The sequence below is a fragment of the Stegostoma tigrinum genome, chromosome 20, assembly GCF_030684315.1.
Source record: "Stegostoma tigrinum isolate sSteTig4 chromosome 20, sSteTig4.hap1, whole genome shotgun sequence".
Taxonomy (NCBI): Eukaryota; Metazoa; Chordata; class Chondrichthyes; order Orectolobiformes; family Stegostomatidae; genus Stegostoma; species Stegostoma tigrinum.
The window spans coordinates 35,396,892-35,416,075 of NC_081373.1; the positions used below are offsets into that span (position 1 = coordinate 35,396,892).

General features: G+C 36.0%; 1 protein-coding gene across 5 annotated transcripts in view; it reads right to left on the reverse strand.

Moving 5' to 3' along the window:
- Positions 1 to 1,062: 1,062 nt before the first annotated feature.
- Positions 1,063 to 19,184, reverse strand: part of ebf3a (EBF transcription factor 3a) — a 142,926-nt gene continuing 124,804 nt past the window's right edge. For 2 of the 5 annotated variants that reach the window (XM_048550812.2, XM_048550811.2), the window contains exons 12-16: positions 15,093 to 15,158; positions 13,623 to 13,800; positions 8,328 to 8,516; positions 7,728 to 7,817; positions 1,063 to 5,979 (exon numbers count right to left, since the gene is read on the reverse strand). In XM_048550812.2, coding sequence (XP_048406769.1) covers positions 5,948 to 5,979; positions 7,728 to 7,817; positions 8,328 to 8,516; positions 13,623 to 13,800; positions 15,093 to 15,158 — 555 coding nt within the window. In that variant the 3' untranslated portion in view covers positions 1,063 to 5,947. Of the gene's footprint in view, positions 5,980 to 7,727; positions 7,926 to 8,327; positions 8,517 to 13,622; positions 13,801 to 15,092; positions 15,159 to 19,184 lie in introns of all 5 variants that reach the window. The other 3 variants (XM_048550809.2, XM_048550810.2, XM_048550813.2) reach the window with 2 other exon arrangements.

The following is a 19,184-nucleotide window of genomic DNA, read 5'->3' on the forward strand; positions in this document are numbered from 1 at the left end:
TCAGGTAAATTTCGTTTGGAATGTGCTATTATTTGACAACGTCACTGGGTTCTAATTGGAAATATGCTTCCAAATGACCCAGGAATATAAAACCAAAAGAAAACTGAAAAAAAAGCATAATACTAATGTCCATCTGTTTTTCTAACATATATGTAATGAAACATTCAGGATGCTGGGCAACATTTTATCTCTGCCACCTAAATAGCATATCAATATGGCAGTGTTGTTCAAATGACAAACATTTTTCAGTATAACTTACCCACTGAGTTTAGATTGTGTGCAGGCGTGATTTTCACGTTGGAAACACAGCGATAACTGTGAGTAGTGTTGTCTACTTAAACAGATGTACTAACCAATAATCTGTGATCTGAATGTGCTGAATGCTTTACTTTAGAGCCCGGGTGCAACACATGCAATACTGTGGTGTAGTTTCCTTTGGGATCTTGTGCGGATGTGCAAGATTTATGGTTTGTTTGGTAGCTTATTGAAAGATAGAATTTTATGGTGTATACAGATAATTGAAGACCCCTTTAAACAGAGCTTCTGTATACTACGAACAAACCTTCCAATCAATAAAACATTTTGTTATATTTTATTACAAATCAAACACAGCATTCAATGTCTGAAAATTGCTAAGTTCATTATTTTAATAGCAATGGCTGTTAGAGCTTTCTGAGATCAGTATTCCAGTTTGACTAACATCGCAACCTTTGACTTAACTGAATTGAAATTGTATAGTTCGTAGCCATTCTTGATTCTAAATATGAAGCATCATTGAGATAAAATGAATGAATAATTAGTCATCACATACAAATATGCATGTCATATCCATTAGGTATCTAACAACTGAATGATCATTTCATATTTCTGGTTTTAAAAAAATGCATCAGAAAAATTACAATATTAACTGTGCATCCAAATATTCAATAACCTTCAATAATTAATAGATTATTACATTAATTATTAGTAAAAAAAACATCTATTTTGTGTAACCAGTACCATTAATTATAAGCTACTGAGTAATGTTTTAATATTTAAATCAGAGTATAACTGGAACGCACTGTAACTTTGATGTGGATTTAAAGTATGTAAATCCGTCCCTGACCTTTATATAATTACTTTACGTGCAAGTTGTTTTCGCACTGTCAAATGATACACAGTTGCTTTTGCTGTGGAACACACGGCAGTACACTGCTTAATGATAAGCGACCAAAAATCAATTTGTAATCTGATTTGAGGTTTTTGATTTCCTCTGATGAGTTTAGATTCCATTAAAAACAAGCTCTTGCAAAGATAAAAGAAATCCTTGAAGGGTAAAGAGAGAGAATTGTCTCAAAGAATATAAAGAACTTCCACTCTTTGTGCTGTTTATTCACTCTGTTAATTGTGAGTTACAACATGTGGTGTCATTTGGCTGATGCATGGTTATCAAGCCTTACGATCAGCAAAAGTTTAAAAAAAGCACAAGGGCTCACATTCAAAAATCGTTCTTTGGAATATTGACACTTTTGCTATCAACAACAGACATTATCGGCTTACAGCTAGATTTCAGCATGCCGTTGACATAATAAGCAGTGATCACTGTGCTGCTATCTACATCCTCTTAATTCAGTGAAAAATTATTATTTGGGTGTGTGTTGTCCTGATGAGAAATTGACATTTTCCGACCCACTCTTTGGGCCACTCAGTGAGCCAGATAAGGTTTATAATTCTTGATTAAGAAGAGCAGCTATTCTTACAGAGGGTTTTTTTTATTGCTCTAGTTGACCTAGTTGATGAGTATGGATTTCATGAGGCCTTTTTCAGCATTTGAACTATAAAGGGTTCAAAATGATACCACCCCTTATAGACAAAAGATAACCTTGCCCTTTGAATATATTGATTCTTTATTAAATAGGCTGTTTAATGCAATGAAATGAGGCATTAGATTGAAGCCCATTTCAAGTGCTTTGAATAATCTTTAAAAGGTTGGTAGACCTTAAAAGGCTGCTTTACAGTAAGTGGCAGGTGAATAAACACATTCCTTTTTTTTGAATGAGAAAACTAAGCTACATATTTTGTATGCTGCTAAGATTTCATGATTTTGTTTGTTTCCTGTTATTGCCTGAATGATGTGTAGAACATTTGTGTGCCCAAATTAATGTGTTTGCTAAAAGAAATGTGATTTTTTTTTATATATACAGTACAAAACTGTATGTAGTGTCATTAGTCAAATCCACTTGCAACTAAAATAAGCTATGCATATTTATTCCTGAGGAAACCAATTAAGGAGCAACATGTGCCAGCATTAATTTACACTGTATACTTTATCAGACTATAAAGCCAAAATATGTCAAAACACATCTACTGATATATGTTGAAAAGTAAAGAAATGTAAATGTAGATGATCTGAAAAATAACATTCCTAAAGGATATAATAAATGCTCACATCAAGATGTAATCGATAAATGAAATATTTTGACATTTGTCTGACATGTATTTTATTACAGTTTTCCCATTACGAAAAGAGAAAACAACTTTTTGCTTCACCACACTTGACAAAGTATTACATGTTGGCATTGCTGAGCACCCATAAAATGTTTAATTTGCTCATTACTAGTATACGGATAATTTACTTATTATTGGTTTAACAGTCTTAATATTGTAGCACCAAGTGACATTACAACTGTGAAGTCTTACCCACTCAAAATCCAGCAAATGCATGCAAACTGAGAACAAACTCCTGAGCTTTTGAAAGATGGTGTTATATTGGATCTCTTTAGTGGAATTTACACCAGTTGTTTTAAAATTCCCATGCAAGATGTCACATTGAAATTATCAATTACAAATAATGAAGTTAGGTCAGATAAAATGTCAACAAACTGTTGTTTAAGAATATCTGTAGCACAGTGAGAGGCTATTTCAATGCTGTGAACGCAACACTTTTGATTATTTTAATGTTAGAGAAGTTTTTGCTGTCTATTTCTACTCGTTTTATTACGTGTACTTACAAATGCTCCAAATTTTATGCTAATCTGTCTAAACATAGTCTTCACACTTTCAGAATTATTTGATAACTTTATTAGAACTAACTTCAATTTATCTTAAGGTACAAGACAAGCCTTTGAGATCACAAAATGTCCCTTCTGTAGGGCACCTATACCCTAAATATATTTGCACTTGTACAAGAAACTGTAATTTAAATAAAATGGAAATTAAACTATTAAAGCTGTGTATGAAAAATTAAAAAGGTGCATAGAGCAATTGTACTTTAAAATAAATCATTCAAGGTTCATGGTGACATGCATTAATTTAACCATTTGCTGAAAAAAGCTAAAAAAAATAGAAAATGACCTCATTTGTTTTGTTGGTCATCCTTATATTTAAATAAGCACATTTTTTCAACACAAATTCTGAGACCTCATATTAAATTACTGAAAAAGTTATTCACAGACAAGAAATACTTTAATTAAATATCGTGTAAAATGAACAGATTTATACAGTTAAATATCTGAAAAATGTACAGATAAAACAATCTTACTGTAATTTTCTTAACAGTTATTTCTACCATGTAGTGAAGCTTTAAGATTGAAGACAAGGAAGCAATGAGTGCATTGACTAATTAATCTAAAACACAAAACCATATTGCAGTAATGATGAATCTTGCAATTTTTTTTCCACATGTACATGACTTCCTTTTGGAACAAGATCCTCAGATGTATGAAAAGACTCTGAGATGTTTCCATGTATGTTGTATGAAGCTATCACAGAATAAATGTGTTGCACATTCAATACTTGTGATACATTTTTCTTTTTTTGAATTAAATAAAGTAACTGTTACTAATGTGCATTTTGCCCAGAATGACAATATATGTTCCCCATTATGATCTGACCTCCAATGCTGCTGTAGTTTGCAAAGCATATAGCATGCTGGTTTTGCAAATCACACAATGCTATGGAAAGGCACAAAAATGGTGACAAGATGTACCTATTTTCTGCCTTTGTAAAAAAAAAGGGCACTGTCAGGCATGAAACATTGGAAAAGAAACTTCCACTTTCAGACACGGCAGTACAGGACTTCTATTCTGAGGATTTGCAGGGTACAACAGAATGGAGGCTTGCAGGGGTTTGAAGTAAGTGTTTGTACAAAGTTTGTGCTTTTTACACCATAGATCATCCTTGACAGCTGCAGTGATGATTAGCAATTGTGGTGTAAACCGATGACAGAGTGGCACCAAAGTTACTGTCAAGAACTCCAATGTTAAGGCATTAGAGAAGTCCTTCTGTATTTAATTGTCATATGTTTAAACAAACATCAGTTTACCAGATGAACTGAAGTTTCCATTTTGACTTTAGGCCTCCAAATTTTTCCAGTAAATACATTTTTACTATGTGGCAAATTCATGGGTGGCAGCTAAAAATGAATATTACATTCTAAATAATTTACAACCACAAACTGGATCATCCTTCTGTGGCTGCTGCACATGCACGTTTTCTACTATTATTCATTACAGCCATGTGGCACAAACAATTTCTTTTGACTATACAACAACAGTTTTATTCAAAATTATTTGTTCAGATAACTTAAAAATTATATAAAAATAAACAATGAATTTGATTTTTCTCAAATAAAAAATGGACGGAAGGTCTGAACAAATCAACAGATTTTGGTAATAAAAATGAAACATATGGACAAAGCAATTTTCTAAAATGAAATAGATGAAGGCAAATGTTCTTGGCTTAATGCTCCTTAGGCATCACAATACCTGGCTGTGACAAACAAATACATACAAGATAAAATAAAATGAAGAAAAGCAATATACAAAATTTCAAAGATAAATACAATATTTATATTGGTATGTTACAAAAAATTGCTCAGTGACTGTGTTTATGTGAAAGGAAGTATAGCAATGAAGGATAAGACTATTTTACTCCTTACAAACTTCATAAGGAATAAAACTTTTCTCCTCAATATTAAGTGGATCTGAAAAATTCAAGACAAGTGTATAAATATTTAGCTACAACTTTGGCAAAATCACAAAATTCTACAATATTTTATAACCACATACAAAACACATTAGGGAGAAGGATCTAGAAGTCAAAGGACAACTTTCTGGTACAAGGAACATAGACTTCACAGTAGCCTAAGAATGCAATAGTATACAGTGCTAGCAAAAGTTGAAAAAACATTGCAGATCACACTTGTTTAACAGGAAGCTCTAGCAGTGGAAGTATATTCTTTACCAACAGACAGTAGCTTTTGTATCTCCGTCAGTGTGCTTGTTGAAGGCAAGAGAAGAATTTTTGCAATATCAAAGTTACAATTTCTAACTACAATAAGTTACAAAGTTCAGTTTTTAAGATGAATTTAAGCATGATAAATTTTCCCCTAGCCCTCCATAAGTCCCCATTTCGTAAATCATACATTTAGTCTTCTCCTTCCAGTTCAATGGCTTATACCTCCTTGGCCCCTTACTCACCCCAACAAAAATTATTTCACATTATAGAGATACACAACCATTGTGAATCTAAATATAGTACTGAAAAATGTTCTGTTTTAGGAATATTTCAACAGTGTTTCATGATAATCAAAATGGTGCTTCCACAAAGTTTCTCCCAACACATAGCAAGAACTAGACATAGCCAAGACGTCATCTGAAACTTTATACAAAATAGGCATCACTTTTTTTGTTTCTTCAAGATAGAGAAATGTGAAAATATGAGAAAGTTTTATTAATAAAATGAAATCGTTCATGAAGAAATAAGTTGCTTGCAGGTCATTTCCTAATGGTTTGAGTAATTTCAGTGAGTAATAATTTGTTTTTGTTCTTAACAGTAGAAGGATCTGTTGTTTTTTTTTCTCATTGTTGCTCATACTTTTTCTAATAGCATCTTCTGATATAATGAACTTGTCCCCTGAAGTTCACCCTCGGAAGCTTGGTGTTTCTCTAAGTAAACAAGTGTGGTCTTACATTGGTGGGACTACAAGTCCAGACATACCTAAAGGGAAAGAAATAGAAACTCCATTAGCAACTAATCAGTGTAAATAGTACTAGCTCTAAATATAAATTTAAGCTCAGAAATGCTAGTTGTGCTGGTGAGGTACTGAATTGGAGTCCAAGCTTTGTTGTATGCAGCTGTTTAGTATGGTTCATGCAGGTCCAGATTAAAAAGAACTGAAATGTGCTTTTTAACAAGACATTCTACAAAGACTTCACTTTTAAAAGAGGAGCATTCTGACATTTTAGGTGAACAGCATACTGCCTACCACATGTGTGATATTTCTCTTAGCGTTTTGTTAATGGCAAACAGTGGTCGAGACTCCCTGGAGGCTGCCTCTGCTGACAGGTGAGAAACAACATGGTCAGTTCTGGTAACGTCAGACAGGACCAACTCACTCAGTAGTCAAGGACCAGACACTTCTCGGGTTCCTTAAATTGAAATTTTAGCAACCTTGCGTCTTTTCTCCCAGCACTTTGACTCAAGCTGGGGACCTCAATTTTAGCCTTCTGTTAATTGCATTTTATCATAACAACTGTGTTTCCAGGCTAGTGGCTGCCTGAGATCAAAAGTCTCTGATACTTCTAACCACCATGCGCAATGCACAGAACACACTTCTTATTTTCCATCAAATGTTTATTTTTTAACCTTATGCCCCAGGCCTACAAACACAGCATGTCACTGATAATTAAGACTTTTCATGAAACTATTAATACTATTGGAAAGTGCATTTCTCACATTTCAGGAGTATTAATTTCATTCAAGTTCATTTGTGTCAATGATATCCATTATATTAGATTCCCACAGTCACAAACTGATGTCAAAGGAAGTGGCATTAAAATAGTTAACGAAAGTTCAAATAACGTACTTGACTGAATTAACATTCATCTTTTTTAACACAATTGCTTTGTATGTTCAACACAAACAATCAGATGTTTACTTAACATTTAAATAATATTTCTGAACTACTTTGGAAGTTGAAGTAAAACAACATTAGCAAGTAACGTCATAGGAAATTGTAATATGTTACCAGAAGTAATCTGACCTATTTATGTGTTCAATAGCTTTTAAAGTCGCTTCAGTTACCAGAAAGTGGTTATTACGACCAGGTACAAGCCATACTTGCATTATACCTGCAAATGATTCAAACATGGAGACTGCACACATTTGTCAGCCTATTGAAGGCAAATGCCAGACTCTGAAGAATATCAAATTAACCTATAGATATTACCAACAAAGGAGTCATTTTGCTTTCTGGATAATATTTGCCAGATTCAATTCTACACAATTTTGAAGCCAGGGCTAATTTCATTCTGAAGATTTTTCTTGTTGGTTGTGTAAATGCATGTAACAAATTCAGGCTGCCGTGAAATGTGTGAAGTTCTCCAAGTTATTTGATTTCAAAATGTTACCTGAAGGGTACAAATAGGATACCAACACATTCATTATTTAACCATTTCAATACAGCTCCATCACATGCTTAGAGAAGAAACAAAGGAAACTGAAACTTTCTCAAGTACGATACAAACTCATTACAAAACAAAGTGCATCTGGCCACAGTCCGGCTTCAAAGTATTTTGTGCATTATTGGCTTCATTAGATAATCAATTAACCAGTGCAAACTATACAATTGTAATAATTTTGTTTTGCTTTTCTCATTGGGAAAAATCTTGTCAATTTTAACGTGTATCATTGTATGGGATGAGCATGCCTGAAGGTGGATCAGGAAATGAAGGATACTAGCTCACCTTGAAGTCCATTTCCATTTGCACTGGTGCAAGATGGTGGAGGAGAGGCTTGAGGCCTGACAACAGGAGCAAATGCACTCTTTTGTTTCACTGCAGAGATGACATTGGCAGGTGAGAATGAGAAAATGCCGTGTGTACTGCTACAGTTTGAAGGGAGGGTGACCGAAGAGGCTGCCATGGTAGGGCTTGACGGCACTACTGCAACAAAGCAAAAATAAACAGGCTGAGACTTCGGTATGCACCACACACAAGGAGCAGTAGAGAAGGCCTTTAAAACCATTTTAGATATATAACAAAAATTTAGAAATAAAAATGTCCCAGCTAGGCCACTCTCTAGATAATAGGCATACTCTTTTGTGATGGACTTGTTGTCATACACATACACAACAAATGTATTTTCAGTCATTGGAAACCATACATCTAACCTCAATGAAATTCACTAGTTATTTGTGTCCAGCCTCCAGAGTCACCCTTCCTTTTATCCAGCAGCTGACTTCTCACAAAAAATAAAAATGTTACATTTTTAATGCAAGCATTTATTCAATATAAAACTGCACATGGAGCCACTGCTTATATATTTCTGGCAATGCAGACACTTACTGCCATAGGGAGAGTTAGCTGATGAACCGTTCAGAAATCCAGGAGAGCCTGGTACCCCCAGGTTGGTCATTGCAGCATTACCATATCCATTCATGCTGTTGCTGACTGTGTTATAATTGGACTGCTGAGGGGTGCTGCTGGGAACATATCCACGCGGGGAGACGCTACTTGTGTTACGGCTGTACCCTACTGTAAAACAAAATTTACATTCCTTTCAGAAATGCTAACTATTGTAGCACTGATTGTCCAAAGTTCATTGTACCCTGCAAGAAGTTAAAGTAAATCTGTTGAAAGTTTATGTTGGTCTTGTAAGACATTTCCAGCTCACTAAGACTAGTTCTGACAATAATAATGGTTATCTTTAAAACTGACTGACATGCTGTCATTTATAAATAAGTCAGTTCAATTTTTTACAACAGCTAGACGTCTACAATGTCTTAAATATTGTGTACAAATTGTGTTACTTTCCATAGTAAGATTTCACACTTGTGGCTTAGCTTTTACATTCATTTGTCAGGATAAGTTGCAATAAATGCCATATTAAAATATCAAATTGAGTGGCTGCAGCTTTATGCTGTATAGTTGACACTTGCTGATAAGCAAAATTCCTTTTTCCTCAATGATATCACATACAAAAGATTTTTTCTATCATATGCTGTCAGCTGTTCTCACATTCAGCCATAGTAGTAATTATCAACAAGCCTGATTCACTCACTGAAGCAATAGTGAGAATGAACTTATAGCCCTTGAAGTGTCTGAAAATACCACATCCAGCAAGAAGGATGTTTATTAGATTCATAATAACATGTAAAATTCTATCTTAAGCACGTCTTCATTAAAGAACATTATTTTGTAACACTTGTTTCAAATAGTGAAAGTAAGCATCAAGTTATGGAGTATTGTCATAGTTTTAAAACATCATGCATAATAATTCTTATTTCTTGATCATTCTGGCAAATTATACACAAACTATGAACATGCCACAGTTGTTAATTCTTCAATAAGGATGTCAATGTCTACCGATGATATGAAACAGGTTTCTTTCTGATGTCTACCACAATATAAGTAATAGGAGTTAAAGAAAAACACTGAAATGCCATCACATCAACTTCATATGACTATTATAAACATAACTGATATGTGTGAGTGATTGCTCTTTTGCAGTGAAATTAAGTCATCAGGACACAGAACAAGCATAGTTGAATAGGACTCTCAGGTATCTAACTTCATGTATTTAACATAAGAATTGCATGCACACCTATGGTATAAATGAGCTTTGAAATTAAACATAATTCATATGACCATCACAAATGAGTGGGCACATGTATCATCAAATAAATTGAATAATATCAGTCATTATGGAATAGAAAAGTATTATCTCAATTATTAATGATATCTTGTTGAGGGTATTATTACACAATATTATTTACTTGTTTAACCTTCTAACAATGAGGTAACAGTAATGCAGGGCTTTAGTTTTGTAGAGAGACTAGGGAAGCTGGAATTGTTCTTCAGGCAGGAAAACTTAAGTAAGATATGCCCAAAGTTATGCAGGATTTAGATAGAGTGAATAAGGAGAACTTTTCCAACTGCAGAAGATTTGGTAACTAAAGGACACGGATTTAAAGTAATTGGTAAATGAAACAAACACAAGAGAAGAAGAATTTATGTTCCATGCAGCAAGCTATTATGATCTGGAATGCACTGCCAGGAAGAATGGTGGAAGCAGATTCAATAGCAATACCTAAAAAGGAACTGGAAAACTATGCAAAAAATAGAAATTTGAGGTGTCCTGGGGGAAAAAAAACTGGAAATAGGATTGGTTCCCATGAAACATGATAGGCCAAATGGCATCCTTCACTCTCAAGTATCTACCTTTAATTGAACAGGAGGAAATCCTGCCAACTTCTCACCTCTAGTCTGAGTTCCAGGTAACAGACCTCCTGTTCCATTACCATTTGAGGCCGTTTAGTGGGCAACTGATACCCACTTAAAGGCCTTATCCCATTGCTGGACAGAGGGGTCACCATGCAGGGAGCATCATAAATCAACTCTTAAGTGTTGGGTATTGGGTTCCTAGAGATTGAGCATGCAAGTGGGCAGTATATTAAAGAGGTGTCAGAATTAAGGATCCAGCGTTTTCAAAGGGGGGGGCGCAGGAACTTCTGAGTCACCCCCTACCCTTACTGATGATCCCCCAACCCATGTTCCCCATCCATTGAAACATCTTCCCATCAACATACACAGATCCATGTCTGGGTCGCTTTGCAATGTGAGCACAGGCAGCACTGTGGGTCTACTTTTACCATGTGTACTACAGTGGTTCAAGAAGGCAGCTCATCTCCACTTTCTGAAGCACAACTAGGATGGGCAATAAATGCTGGCCCAGCCAGCGACACCCATGAGCAAATGTGAGAAAAAAAGCCACTACCTCTTCTCTGGCATTGCTCTGATTGCTCAGCAGCCTTTTGCAGGTGGCACTTCTGTCCCTGAGCGCCTTGACCCTGGAGGAAGGCTCATTGCTAGTTTGTCAAATGCTTGAACGGTGCAAAATACACTGGGTCTTCCTGAAGACAGGCAATGCCGAACTCTCATTCCTCTTCAACCAGTGACAAGGTCCACCCTATCTTTAAATAAAATGTGCAGAAACTGATGGTTGATGAGCCCATCTACCATCTGAAGAACCAGTGGCAACCCCACTGCAGTCACTCTGAGTATGGTTATCAGGCACTTGCCAAGCTGGCAACAGGGCCTTCTGCATCTTCAGGGCAGATATGCTGACAACAAGAGCTTTCAGCCAATCAGAGATTGGCAGCTGACCAGTGCCAACAACACCCGGGGAATGGTGCCCATTGCCAGTAGCACAGTAAATCCCGGCTGAAGATCATTACTGGAGCTCATTGGGAAGGTAAGTGGACAGAATCATTGGGGCGAGTCAGAATGGCCCTGATGAGAGGGGTAATTTAAAAGGCAGGCAGTTCTTCACATAACTGTACACCTTGTCACTTGGAGGGTCTCCTCATCAGGTACAGGTGACCAGTAGGAGAGGCCCTCCCCTCTCCAACAAGCTACAAGCATTACCCAAAGAGTTTACCTGCCAGGTGGTCCAGATGAAATGGCCCCCATCTATAATTAATTAGAAGTGGCCTGAAGTGGGGTCCAGGAAAGAGACTGTCCTGGATCCGGTCCACCTCAGACATTTTCTGGGGAGTCAGGACAGCAACAGAGGGTCCTGCCTGTGCCTTTGTGCCCAATTGTATGCCGCCGTCAACTTCCAGCCCACCTCAACAGGGAACATTAAATTATGCCCAAAGCTTTCATTGAAAGTCATAAACCTACAACCTCAGCATTACTCTGAAATTCATTGCTACAATGTTACACATAGTGTGTTCTTATGAAAATATGTAGAGAATTAATGCAAAAGAAATTTGAAGATAGAGAAGGGGAAAAAAGACGCTCACCCAACATGTTCAGCATAAAAATCTCCAAGAAATGTGTATCTACTTTGGCATCAAGAGTGCAGTTTCATTCTTTTTAAAGTGGTAGGGTGAGCATATTTGGTGGCACTTTCAGCTCTGAGCACTGGCCTCTGTCAATACTCCAGTAGACACAGAGGGTAGATCATTGTTGGAGATCTGAAGCAATTGTCAGTGAATAAGAACACTGGGATCATGGAGGCCCTGATAAGAGAGGTTAGTTAAAGCTCTATTTAAATTGCCTATTGATGCCCATTAACAGCTGATTAAGAGCTGACAGGTAGAGCAAAAGCTTTCACTCTGACATCCCACGGCACTAGAAGCTACAGGTCAATCAGAAATCAGCAGCTTGTGGATCCAAAAGATTGTCAATTGAGGCTTTCTCCTCACAGGATCTAGCTGAGAGAAGGCTTTATTTATTTTTGTTAGAACCTACGCTCTAGGTCCCCGCCTGTTCCTTCATTGTTTCCTGATTGGGGTAATTGGAGGACCCCTTTCAACTCACTTCCCAGTCATGAAATTGGTCACCTTTCGCACCTACTGGAAAGCAAGTGGTCATTTTTCTTTCTCATCTGTTCATGAGATATAGGTGTAGTTGGCTAAGGCCAGCATTTATTGCCTATTCATAAGTACCCTTCAGAAGGTGATGCCGATCCACTTTCTCAAACTGCTGTAGTCCTTAAATATAGGGATGCCCACAGTGCTGTTAGAAAGGGTTTTGACCCAGTGACAGTGAAAGAACAGTGATATATTTCCAAGTCAGGCTGGTGAATGACTTTAAGGCACTCGCAAGTGGTAGCATTTCTATCCATCTGCTGACCTTGTCCACAATTTTAGAATGTCCCATCTAAGTTGAGGCCTAGAGTAGCCTTTTAATTAAGGCCTTCATTGGTGCTCGATTGATAAAGTTACCGATGAAGGTTCTTGTAGTGAAATAGCAGTGTCCCTACCTCTGAGCCAAGAGGCCTGGAGGCCTGGGTTCAAGACCCACCTGCTCCTGAAGGTGTGTCATAACACCTCTGAACAGATCAGTGTCAAAATACTGATAGAATCATCAATGTATCTTTTAAACTAGAACTTAATTGTTGAGTTGACAAGGAGGCTTAGGAATTGTTTGCCTTGCCAGGGCCAACTCGTCCCGTTATTTGCCCTTCTCATCATCACTGTCACCACCATGAGCAAAGAACAAGGAATATTTCAGCACAGGAACAGGCACTATGAAGCAGGGGAAAATTCCACTCTAAATGTTATTCATAAAACAATTTAAATGTTTTGACGAAGATTACTTATGGTCAACAATTTTCCACGAAAACAATATTTATTCCAGTCACGAGGAAACGTAATAAGTTTTGAATGCTATTATTGTTTTTACTTAGCACATTTCCAAAGAAATTCTCTACTTAAGCTTCTTATTCACTATCTTCTCTTTAGTTTTAAATTATATCATATATGATTGTTCTTCTGTGTTCTCGTTAACTGGGATTGTCAAACACATTTTAAGTCCATACATGTTTGCATAATGACTGATTAAAAGAACATTTTCTCTGCTTCTAACAATAAGATGACAACAAATGTATAACTATTTAAAGCAGTAGCACAGTACTTTACCCAAGCACTTTATGCAGGCAGTGTAATTCACTACCGTGCCAAGTAAACAGGGGGAATCCAGTAGCAGTGTCAAGCTACAACGAAGGAGATTAATTAGGTAAAGAGCTTTGAAGTATTACTGAGGTCTCTAAAGTCAATGTTGGACAGGACTTGTTAGGCACTGAAGGGAAAACGGCTGTTGTAAGGACTTATCTCCAGCATGCTAACATACCTTGGTCATTACCCTGTGATGACTCTGACACATTGACTGCTAGCTGGCTGCTGAAAGAATTCACTCCCATCATACCACTGTGAGCTGGGGTGTTGCCGAGAGTAGGAAGCTGGTTGTGATTACGTGGCACGCTGTACAGAGCTTCAGCAATATCAGCTGCCCGTTTGAGAATGATCTCCTGGAAATTAGATTGAATATGAGACATATGCGTGACAATAACATTTTTCAAATATAAAAGGTCAAGTTAAGCAGACCATTTTATTTCAAACAGAGATAGTGATTATTTGTTGTTATTTTCGCAACGTCTTTTTTGATGATTTATACAGAACCTTTGATTGCCGTTGTAGAGATTTTCTGCTAAACCAATGCATCACACACTATATTTCAGAATGTGCTCAAAACTAAACTCTAGAAGTGAATGGTCTCAGTAAAAGGAATTGCTGTGAAATACAAATGAATGGTTTAGCTCTGCCCAAGAGCACAATATTGCATCAACCTGCCTAGCAGTTGAATGTTCAAAATAACTAATCAAGGAAAAATAACCAATGAAGTCCTCTTATATGGGAACGCCTGAAACCTAAACAAAAGGTTAATATTTTCAAGTTTGCAAATATACAATTAAAACATATACATATTTCAACTTAGGAAGTGCACAAATAAACTCAGAAAGTATTTACAACTTCATTCTTGATTTAAATTCTGCAGCCTATTGAAAGGAATTTATTTCTATATCAACAAGTCGCACCCATTAAATACACAAAAACTTGCTTTACTTGCATAAACTAAGTTTGCGTCTAGTCTTTTGAACTGGAGCAACCTCAAACACAATGGAATAAAAAGAATTCAAAAATATGTTGTCCTAGCTGGATTTTACACAACTTAAATTCAGCTTATAAGAATTGTTTTTTGACAAGTATGATTAATAATTCTTGTCAACTTTGAATATAAAGCAACTTAGTAAAGAATCTCTCAATGGAATCTCTGGAAGGGATGTTTATCCTTTAACCCCCTGCCATGTTCCCTTACAAAGGCCAAATGTTTCATCTCATTAAATATTAGGTATTATTCAAGGAAAGTTGACCAATTGAATTCTCATGAATATTAGACATAATATTTTCCTCATATCGCCCAGTTAAAAATAATTTGGTTTAGTAATATCCTCAATATCACTTCACCTGGAACTGAGAGGTAGACTGTGGGTAAATTTCATCGCCTCTACAATTCATGTTCACAAACAAAATGACTTTTCAAATGATAACGACATATATATTTTAAATAACAACATGCTTAGGAATGTGCTTTGCAGCAATTATATTTTATTAATAAACTACAAAGCCTTATTTTGTTTCTTCATGGTGTAATCTACGTCTCTTGATGCATTATTGGCTTACAATCAACACAGTTAAACTGTTCTATATTACCTGCTGAATTATCCATTAGCTTACAACATGTTGCTTCTTCTTAACTTACCTGGTTGTTGTGTGGCATTCCGTATAGGGCCTCTACTAAATCAGCTGCTCTCTTCAGTAATACTTCCTAAAGCAAACAAAATAAAATTGGTTGCTGCAGCTATAACACACTGAAAGTTCCAATTTATCTTTGCAAATCAATAGAAAAATACACAGTAACCTATATATTCAGGTAAAAATTGACTCTCAAATTAAGAACAGTAAATCAGGCAGTTCAAATTCACTAATGTAACTATTTTGAAAAGAGATCTCAGCAAGGCCTGTTATGTGCTTAAGTCTCCAGCTAAGATATCGAATTAAGGAAAGGTAAGCCTGACTTTTAATGATGTAGCCTTGTGGGTATTTAACAAACAAACACATACTGGTAGTAGATATGAAAGGTACAGACATCACATCTGGCTGCTAATTCCTAGGACTTTAGTAGTGAAGAACAATGCGCAATTTTCCATATCTTAATTAAACTGGCTGAGTCTTCAAAGACAACATCTCACCCCTAATTCATGCCCCAAATTTGCAGGAGGGTTCAATGCTTATTCCTCTTTATTCTGAACAATGAAGTGAATTAACTTAGGTTAATCTAGTTCTTTTATAATGACATTAAGAAATTTTTCAATTAACCTCTTTGACTGCATGTTGTAAAGGACTTCATAAATGACTTCACATCCAGAGATTGTAGAGTACTTATGCCTGAGGGTACAGATGAACTGAATTTTGTCTTATCCCTGTCTGAATTCCTCTTTTTAGTTTTACAGTTGCATGGACTAATTCACAATTTAACTCTTTTAATGAAGAAAACATGCCATATACAATTTTATACATGCACTGATCTATGGAAAGCAAACTGCCATGACCAAATGATAGCTTTTCCAATTAAAGGCTTTCATTAATATAAAAGACAAAAATTGACCTCTTGCAAAAGAGTACAAGAGCGGTCTTTGGCACTGATACTTTGTACCAGTTCCCAAAGGTTAAAATAAATTCTTTGTTTTAACCTTTACGTGTAAATAGACTTCAGCAGATTGAAAACAAAAATTTGTTCTACTGATTTGTTCTACCATCAAATTTACACCAGTATTTCAAAGGACAATGTGCGTGTTTATAGCACTAACCATGGCTCAATGTGTCTTTCATTCTAAGAGCAGGCCCATCCTTTATTTATCAAGATTAATCACTGTAGGCATCAGCTCTTGTGCATACCATACGTTTACAGGAACAGCATTTAATATAGAAAGTTACCGGATGGATGGCTCGTACAATGGGCATTTACCTCTGAAATTGGTGTCTATGCTTGATGTTGCATGCATCTAGTTTGCATACAAATAAAGAATTATACTTGTCATGAAGCAGGTACAATCAATGAAAGGCACAGCTGTCTTAATCAGGTTTCATCAGCAAGAGCAGCTCTCTCTGAGCAAGATAAAGTGTTTTTCAGAGGTGTTAATAATTACTCATAATCTCTCCTATCATATTGCAAGATTTTTACATGCTTTTCAATTTTAAGCAACGATTAAAGCAATTAAGATGGGTACATTTACCAGCAATTTTTCATTCCCAGAAAATATCCTACACCTACTTGTCCATATGGTACTTTGCAACTGGAACATAAGGATAGTTTGGGAAAATTATGTGCACTCTCATCACTAATCTGTCTATTACTGGATAGTATCTTAACTAATGAACCCTACTTCCAGCACTGCTCTTGAGAGGTGTGTAGTCATATTACAGACAGACAAAAAGTGGAACCCAATCAGTCCAAGGATATTCTGAACAAGTTTGTTTTGCAACAATATGCCTAGCTGATGCACACAGCCTCATGCTGTGAATACGATTAGTGGGGAATGGTGGCTGAAAAGCATTTCAATGGAAATTTCTAAACCTTAGCCTTAAGTGTAATTGGCTGCTTTTCAATAGGACATAACAGACTTCAAGTTAAATGGAAACTATTAAACCTCAAATGATTTCAGCAGTTGTTTCACAATGAGTGTACAATTTTATTATTGTGAGCATTCATACTTGTACTGTGGTCTGAAACAGTTCAAATATACATGATTATTCACATGCCTGATCACCTAGAATAGCATATATCATCACAGTTAAAAAAGGTAACCAAGGTGATGTTGCTGCAGGTGCTAATGTCATTATAAAACTGTAAAGCAATTATTCTGTTAGTTCTTGCCTCAGGTTATGAATACAATGAAGAGTGTAGAACCATTAGATGTAGCTACTTCAAAAACACAAGGAACGAAGATGAATTTTAATGCTTGGATAATTGCTCAACATGGATGCATTCCAAATAAATTTTTGTATATTAGACAAAGGAAAACATAATAGACGTGTGTTCGCCCCTAGAAATGGGGTGGGGGTGCAGGAAGATGAAATGCGTGCAATTAATTATGCTGAAAAAAATCATCCTTTGCTTACTCACTTTAGATTAAATATAATTTGTCAAGACAGACTAGAATACATAATTTATTTTTCTATCGTCTGCCTGTTAAAGTATTAGATATTGTAGATCTAAATTATGCAATCTTAAAACAAGCCTTAAGAAGAAGGAGAATTCTTTGGCGTTGTTCACTTAAAAGCTCCACCTTTCAATCTTTGTTTTAGCACATGAATGCCTTTTCTTATTGCTTTGTTTTCACTGAATTTGTGTATAACATTTGCCTATTTGTGCCACTCCCACAGGGTCAGTCAGCTTATTTTTGATGTTGTCTAAAATTAGGAGGTAAACTTCAATTCAGCCCAACTTCTTGTCTCTATAGCAACATTATTAGCGTATGTCCAAAGCAATACATACAGAAAGTATTGGTTTTCTGTCGCAGCACAATTATCCGTCAAACCACGTGCATTACGGATCTTCAAAAAAATTGCTGAAAAAAAATCAATATTGTGGTAATATTATCAACTCCAGGGTGAAGTCATGGTGGAAGGAGCTCTCTCCACTGCTCAGCATTATTGAGATACACAATTCACATCCTCAGAACTGTATCTCTTATTTTGGTTATTTTACATTGTTTGTAATGCGTAGGGCTTTTTTTATTCCAGTTCTTGTTTCATTTAAAATATACGTTGGGGCCAATTGCTATTTTACTTGGAAGCCGCTATGACCCTTGCAAACCAACCTCAGACGGCTGGCTTAACAATGATGAATCGCTTGGCAGTTTAATTTACATGCCGCTGAACTCCACATTTGGGTCCATTAGAACAAAATCAAATATTTATGTTGTTTATTGAAACTGCTAGATTTCATCTTATCCAGTGATCGTTTTGTGTGAAGCCTGAACAACACTGTTTCACCTGAATTAAAAGAGCTAAGTAATGCAGCACTTGTGGGTGTATGCTAACTGGCCTGTCATGTTCTAAGCCTGTAAAAAAATACACATGCTAAATCTTGCAACAAGCTTTACTAGTGCTCGGAAAAATACTTTATTCCTTTTGTTTTTGATCAGCCAAACAGCAGGTTGTAAAGTTATAAAACAGAAAAGTGGTATAGGACCGCAGATGCCGAAACAAGCTCAATTTTTTTTAAAATTGGAAAATACAGATTAACTTTGAGATGATGAAATTCTAAGTTTGTTCCTCAATATTAACACTGTAAAATGTACCTCAGTCATTGTAATTTGTTTACTGTGTTTCAAAACAAACACAAAATATTGCGGATGTTGGAAATCCGCAGCGAAGAAGAAAATGCTGAAATAGTCAGCTGGTCAAGCAGCATTGGTGAAGAGAAAATCTGAGTTAATGTTTCATGTCAATGACCTTTCACCACTTTTGACGAAGGTCGTTGACCTGAAAAGGTAAATCTGAATGTCTTTCAACAAATGCTGTCTGATCTGCTGAATAATTCCGGCATTTTCTGCATAAAATCTAAATAAATAATTTTCTATGTGCGACTGATTGCATTGTCATGAAGTTTCACTACAAGATTAATGCTGGACAGTGATGGCTGAAAAGCTAAAGCTTTAACAATAAAACTTCTGTCATTTCTGTTAAACATCATAAGTGCCCTTGGTGCAGTACCTGTGGCAATTCTCAATAAACAGATCAGTCATAACACTGCAATAGTATATGTTTGAAAAACAAACATTAGATG